Raw genomic sequence first — 7,640 nt, 5'->3', positions numbered from 1 at the left:
TTTTTTTTTTTTTTTTTTTTTTTTTTTTTTTTTTTTTTTTTTTTTTTACCAATTAAGACCGACAAAGGAGAAATTGAACCGCATTAAGGCTGAGCTTAGGTGATGGTCAGCTTACAAAGGTTTAGGAACATCCGATTAAACTTTTACTGCAAGTGAACTTACTAATTTACTGTTGGAATACCTGCAGGCTAAGTTGGATGATATTGTTTGTTGCATGAATAACACGTACCTTGTTGCCCTTATTTACATGTTAGTAAATTGTTTTGATAATTGTATGATTTATACGACCTATGTGCTTCCAATGTGACCATGAGGTTGCTACTACTACAGCACACAATCCTATTTACCTCAAAACAAATGTGTATGCAGACAAATGCTTCATTTAAGAAGTGTTGAGTGCTATTGATCACCGATGACAAGTTCCTTTCCTATGACTATAATTCATGTCTTCAGTAGAAACAACAATGAGCATTTCTCTTCAAGGTGAAGACAAACAAAGATTTTTTGCCATTACACTATTTTTATAGCAGCACCATGCAGAGAATCCCCTCCATGACTATCAGGTAACCCTCTTTATAACCATTTATGTATCATGTAACTCAACTAAAATACACACACATGCATATACATATACATATATGTATACGAGAACTGAGTGTAATAAAACATTCTTATATCATAAACATAAATAAAAACTAAAAGAAAAGCATGTAGTTTCAATAAAAAAATCAAAAACCATGTAGAAAAAACATACTCATTTTCTGGAAACTGGAGTGTGTCTGGAGTCCAGTATTCAATAATTCCCTTGGCATCAGCAGATATAACTGCATCAAATACGTGATTGTACTTCATAACCTTTACTGGCCCCAAGTGTATCTGAAAGCAACATAAAACATAATAATAGTTGAGGTTGGACGGTCATCACCCAAAAAGAAAACGTGCTCCCTGAATGTAACTTATTCTAATTTGTAATAAAGAGTAAAACATCTACTTCTATGATGCTTAAAGATGCAATCAAACCTCTCGAGAAGCAATAGGCTCATTTGAACCAGATCGTGCATCATATATGTGCACAAACGTTGAGTTCCGATCACTGATAGCCAGCCTGGCCTTGACATCTCCTTGTTTATAGACCCATTCAGTAGCGCCAGGAATAAAAGGAAGCCGTATCATGACCATCATATCATAATTAACAACATCATATATCTTAACAGAATGATCATTTGATATTGTACAGCAAAGCAAACCATCAACGCTAACCTGCAAAAGCGGAACAACTTATGAGACTGATAATGGTTGGAGAACACGACTCAGGAAAAGAATTTGAAGCATGGAAACAGAAAGCAAGAGAATAACCCACAGCTATGCCTTCAATAGGACCAAGATGAGATCTGAAGTGCTTGGCAAACTCAATACCAATAGGCTTTTTCTTCCAAAACTTCAAATGCCCTATGTGGGGTGGGGGGCAGAGTGAGAGAGAGAAGAAATAATGGGAGAGACCGTTAAGTTATTGCAGTGGCATAAATAAGCAACTTTTTTTCATTTGTCCTTTTTTTAAAAAAATAAGAAACAAATTTTTCATTGATAGATGAAAAGAAAGAGATTATAATTTATATTATTGAGATAATAATCAGTAAATTAGAGTAGAAAAATACATGAATACAAAAGGCATCCTCTTTTTGGTAAATATATATGGTTTGCTTCCTAGAAAAAGAATAACAGAGAGAAGAGAGAGAGATTAACAAGGAAAATAAACTCTCCAATTAACATAAACTAAGAGAAGTATATAAGGGGAAATGCAAAAGAAAACCAAACTTGTAAACATTTTTCATTTACACCAGCATATAAAATCCAGCCATTTTCTACTCAAATCCGTCAAAAGCTACCATATGTAATTGCTTTAAAAGAACTTAGCTTTCCTTTAGAAAACTTCCCAGGAGGATCTTTTGCTTGAGAAACGAATCAAGGCCATATGTGGTGGAGAGAAGAATAAAATTTATGGCATTATTGACGATAAACAGAAAAGACAATGATAATACAACCTAAAGGTCTTTTTCGTTGGCTAAAACAAAGAAATTCTGCACAGGACTAATGTTTCTGTCTTGGCACATCAATAATTCATTCAGTTAATGATAGTCACAACAAACACTAAACATACACAAGCTATTCTGAGACACAAGGTGCTTAGAATTTTACCATCAACACTCCCAGTTATAAAAAAGTCTGCAGAAGACACAGCAACATGAGTAACCACATCACGGTGCATGTAACTCTTCTCGTACCTGTTAAAGGAAACCAAGAATGGATGAGATACTATCTATCTTCCAATTTCCCTGACAATATCCATAAAACGTATCAGTCCTAATTCAAACTCTAGTAACCTTTCATGTCCTATAAAGTCAATACACAGGCGACAATATTATCGTCCAAACTTAGCTAACTAAATTATCCCAATATACCTAAATTTTCCATTACTTTGCATATCAGTCATGAAAGTACCCAATAATTAACAGAAAAGTTCAAGATGAATAATCCTGCTTGAACTGGTCTGAAGCTATAAAGAAAGGAAGAAAAAAAAAATTACATGTTAGCAGAGGGGATGGTATCCAGATAGGCCTGCTCAAACTGGAGCGGGCGTTTGAGTCGCGAGCGAGGAGCAGGACCGGGACCGATGGCCGCTTCTTCCTCGGTCTCTGGAATTGCTGATGCCGAATCGACATTGCCATTGCGGGGTTCTTCCATCGTCCTCTACTGCTAGGGCTTCTTTCAGAATTGGGAGGTCGGAGAGAGAAGATAGGCTTGTTGAAGGTTGCGAAGTAGAATGTACAAAGCAAACCACCTTGTGCCGACGACGGTAGCGTAGGCGGGCTGTTCCCCGATTGCCCAATTCCCCACTGCAAAGCGTTCGATTATAGTCAATAGCAATAGTGAGAAGGGTTCGACTTATTTGAAACTGATTTCAAAATAGTTCCTAGGTTTTTTTTATGAATAATTAATTAATTAGCAACAAAAAAGAAATTAACCAACATTTACATTTTAGATTTTAAATTTTGAATGATTAAATACAAAGTGCTCAAACATTCAAATTTAAGTTTATTTTTTATCACAAGATTTAAGAAATTCAAGACGAGCACGTTCGTATTAGTAGATGTTTTGTAGCAATAGACGGCTTAAGTATGGAAGAGTGCAATTTTTACGCAAAGACATTTGTCTTTGATAGTACTACATTTAAGATTATTTATGTCATTCCTTATTTTCTTCTATTTGTATTTAACAGCTTTATTGATAGTTTGTACTCTGTAACATTCAAGTTTGAAATTATGGTGGAATACAAAAATATTGTGTTTGAAATGTTATTTTCTTTCAAACCTTGCTTTAGGTTGGATGTTAAAATCGATTTATTGGATTAGTCATGATCAAGTTAATTCTGGAGTGAGTTGTCTTGGAATCTGAGAGTAATCATCATAGATTTAAAGCTCGATCTAAAAGTTCTTCATCCTTCTAACCCGCTCTTAGTTGGAATTATCGGTTAAATTAGCTTTTGAAAGTTTGTAAAAATACTGAAAGGACCTCTAGCTTTGCAAAATCCAGCATTAATGGCTCTTATCAGTTTGGTTATTTTTCAACACAAATATTTATATAAAAACTAGATTAGATGAATTCTCTCAAAATACATGATTAATACATTTAATGCGAATTTAGTCTCTAAACTTTTAGAGTTCTAACTAGTAGACATATCCATGTCATCACGCAGTCAAACAACATGTCATTAGAGGGCATGTTTGTCCAAAGTGATGTTTGCTTATGGTTGCATGTTCAAACCATTCTTAACCCCCCTATGTTTATGTTTTGTTGTTTGTTTATTTATGCGTGTCATTTTATAATTGTATAGTCCGCAACTTTTCCACGTGTCACATTTTATAATTAGAGGCGGTGTGCCAGCAAGGACTTTGGGGGTAGATTAGGAGATCCCACATCGATTAGAGAAGGGAACGAGTGTCAGCGAAGACGCTAGGGCTCGAAGGGGGTGGATTGTGAGATCTTACATCGGTTGGGGAAAATGAATGAATCATTTTTTTTATAAAGGTGTAAAAAATCTTTTAGCAAGACACATTTTAAAATTTTTTAGAGAAGCCTAAAAGAAAAAGCATAGAGAAGATAATATGTGCTAGCGATGGACTTAAGTTATTAGAAAATATAATTCATAAAAACCATGTTAAATCATTAACTCATAAAAGAAATTAGAGCAAATGGACAAGACATCAAAGATGAGAGGACCAAAATACTAACTTTGACCGTACAAAAAAAATAATGGTAATAATTAATAATTAAATAATAAAAATAATAAAAAATAATAATTTTTCCTAAACTTCTCTCCAATTATCTCTCCTCAACTAAGTCAAAATTTAGAATCCGATGCAGAGGTGGTTCCTGCAACAATTAAAAAAAGAAAAAAATACCAACAACAAGATTTATCTCGAGAGTTGTAGATTTAATTGGAGAAAATCTCCTTTTCATATATCCAATTGTATTTCAAGAAATCAAGTAGTAATCACTTTTCCTTTATCTAATTATTCAAAATCAGATCTATTCCCCAGTTATTTAGATTTTAATGGGCATGTTAGGTTATAAAATAACTAGAATCAATGAGGCCAATATTTGTAAACAAGATTAAAAGCAACAGAGAGAGAAAAAAAATGGAAGATAGGATGTAAGGGGGTCGTCGGCAGAACCGAAAACTCCGGCGAGTTTTCGCTCGCACACGACCCACAAAGGGCGGTCGAAGGCTGGGATGCCACAGAACTCGACCCTGACCTTTAGCCACCCCAAAATGACCTACAAAGAACAAAAAACAGAGAAAAACGAAAAGGAACAGAAAAACCCGACGAAACTCCGACGAGGTCAAACCATATGAAATCGACGTCAAAACCTCCATTTTACGCAACAAAAGTAATCTCATAACCTTTTACACACATCAGGGGTAGATTTAGACGAATCCTATACGTTGAATGTTGACTCTGGCAATTCGGAGGACAATGTCGACGAAAAATTGGCCGAAGGTTTCTTTCGAAAGAAAAAAAATTAGTGGAAGTAAAAGAAGTGAGGGAGAGAGATCTGCTGAGATTTTGAAGACTCCATATCTTTATTTTCGTCGAGTTGAATGGTTTAAATAACAAATCTAATTACAATAATAGAAAAACTAATTATACAAAAATAGAAAATTGGACGAAGACTTCCCCAAAAGGCCAAATGGCACCTAAAATTATGCTCTTCCATTTGCGTGAATTCAGATGTTTAGAGAAACCTAACTAAATGAGAAACATGACTTTTATTTAACAATCTTCTCCTAAAAGCTGTACCTTATTATTTGAATCTTTGAGCGTAGTTCTTCAAATTTCACCCGCGCTAGGGACTTGGTGAAAATGTCTCCAAGTTGTTCCTCTATTCGGATGTAATCTTGATGAGCCATCGATCTGCACATTCTCGAATGTAGTGGAATCTGATTTCTATGTGCTTGCTCCAGTCGTGCAAAACTGAATTTTTGATCAGGGAGATCGTAGCTTTGTTGTCTACGTATAGCATTGGTGGATCACTTTCTCTCCCGATGAGTTTTTCCATTAGTCGCGCAAGCCAGATCCCTTGTGTTGCTGCCATCAAAGCGGCGATGTATTCTGCTTCGCAGGAAAACAAAGCAACTACCTTCTGTTTTGTTGATTTCCAGCAGATTGCGCCGCCCGAGAGAAAGTAGATCATTCCACTAGTGCTCTTACGATCATCAACGTCACCGGCCATGTCACTATCACTGTAGCCGACCAGCTTGAGTTTCTCCTTTCCGCTCCTTGCGCAGTATCTTACACCCCAGCCTCTGGTTCCGACTACATAGCGCAGGATGCGCTTGGCAGCCACTAGATGCTCCTCCCTAGGTGCTTCCATAAACCTCCTCACATATGCAACAAAATAAGCAAGATCAGGACGAGAGTTTACCAGATAGCGCAGACTCCCGACAATGCTGCGGTAATTGGTGGAGTCGATTGTCGTTGTAGTGCCAGCCTTCCTTAGTTGGAGTCGAGCCTCCATTGGCGTCCTTGTAGGATTACTGTCCACAAGCCCAATTGTGTCTAGCAGCTTCTTTGCGTATGCACTTTGGCAGATGGAGATGCCGGTAGAATTCTGTTGCACTTCGATGTCGAGATAGTAGCTGAGCACATCGAGATCGCTCATCTCGAAGTTTTTCGACATCTTCTTCTTGAACCTTTCGAGAACTTCCACGTCGCCTCCAGTGATTATGAGGTCGTCGACGTACACTCCCACGATCAGTCGCTTCTTGCCATGGTCGTGCGTGTACATGCCATGCTCAGAGGCGCAACGTTTGATTTTAGTGATAGTAGGGTACTATCGAGCTTCGCGTTCCAGGCTCGTAGAGTGCCTTGTGCAGGCGCAGTACTTTATTGGGGTTGTCGTTGTCCAGGAAGCTAGGTGGTTGTCGGACATAGACGGTCTCCTTCAGCTCTCCGTTAAGGAAAGCAGACTTTACATCCATGTGGTGAACCTCCCAAGAGTAATTTGTCGCAATTGTCAGCAAGAAACGAACGGATTCTAACCTTTCCACTGGCACAAATACCTCTTCGAAGTCTACTCCTTGCTTTTGGACGTAGCCCTTCGCCACCAGACGGGCCTTGTGCTTCACAGCTTCTTCTTTTTCGTTGCGCTTCAATTTGAAGACCCATTTGAGCCCTATGACTTGGTGTCCCGGCGGCATATCCTCCAGACTCTGTTTCTCGGTGATGGATGTCATCTCCTCCTGCATTGCCTTCAGCCAGCACGGGTTCTTTTCTGCTTCGGTGAAGGTGTTCGGTTCATCTACACTGATGGCATGTAGTTCGGCCACTTCTTCGAGCTCGCGCGCTGCCAGTCCAGATGGTTCACCTCCTCCCACTAGGTCGTCCATCCTCCGGTACCTGGCCTCCAGATTAGTATCGTGACCGGCATCCAGCGTCGAATCCGTAGTCCGTGGTGTAGTGAATTCCACTAGTTCAAGGGTTGCACCTGCTGGCGACGGTGACGGCTGCTGATGCTAGGCTCCTCCTTCTTCCGGCTCGGTGACGAGGTACTTCACCGTGAATTGATTTGGATTATGGTCTGCCTCGATCATGTCATTCCACTGCCAGAAGGTGCTTTCGTCGAAGACGACATCACGAGACACGTGAGCTCGCCCCCTACAGGATCATATAGTCTGTACGCCTTGCTCCCAGGTTCATAGCCGATGAAGACGACCTTCAGCCCCTGGGATCGAGCTTGGCGAGGTGGGGACGTGTTACCTTCATGTATGCGACGCAGCCGAACACGAGAAAATGAATGTATCGCTGGTTTTTTGTTGTACCAGACCTCATATGGCGTCTTCCCGTTGAGGCTTCGGGTTGGTGACCGATTGAGGAGATAAACGGCCGTCATTACTGCCTCTCTCCAGAATCTCCCAGGCATCACGGCCGTCACCAACAATGACCTCGTTGTCCCGACGATGGTCTGATTTTGGCGCTCCACCACTCCGTTCTATTGGGGGAAGTAGGGCGCCATTAGGTGCCGTTGTATGCCAATCTTGTCACAGTACTTACCGAAACTTTCCGAGGTGAATTCTTCGC

The 7,640-nt window shown here is 39.4% G+C and overlaps 1 protein-coding gene across 2 annotated transcripts in view; it reads right to left on the bottom strand.

The window, feature by feature from the left end:
- LOC111468527 (peptidyl-prolyl cis-trans isomerase CYP71) overlaps positions 1-2,929 on the bottom strand; it is a 12,605-nt gene extending 9,676 nt beyond the window's left edge. Inside the window, exons 1-5 of one of the 2 annotated variants that reach the window (XM_023113773.1) lie at positions 2,585-2,929; positions 2,197-2,282; positions 1,361-1,449; positions 1,021-1,260; positions 755-876 (exon numbers count right to left, since the gene is read on the bottom strand). In XM_023113773.1, coding sequence (XP_022969541.1) covers positions 755-876; positions 1,021-1,260; positions 1,361-1,449; positions 2,197-2,282; positions 2,585-2,742 — 695 coding nt within the window. In that variant the 5' untranslated portion in view covers positions 2,743-2,929. The remainder of the gene's footprint in view (positions 1-754; positions 877-1,020; positions 1,261-1,360; positions 1,450-2,196; positions 2,283-2,584) is intronic. The other variant, XM_023113772.1, reaches the window with a different exon arrangement.
- Between the last annotated feature and the right edge of the window lie 4,711 nt (positions 2,930-7,640).

Source organism: Cucurbita maxima, unplaced genomic scaffold, assembly GCF_002738345.1.
Source record: "Cucurbita maxima cultivar Rimu unplaced genomic scaffold, Cmax_1.0 Cma_Scf00037, whole genome shotgun sequence".
Taxonomy (NCBI): Eukaryota; Viridiplantae; Streptophyta; class Magnoliopsida; order Cucurbitales; family Cucurbitaceae; genus Cucurbita; species Cucurbita maxima.
This window is presented reverse-complemented; position numbering and strand designations above follow the sequence as displayed.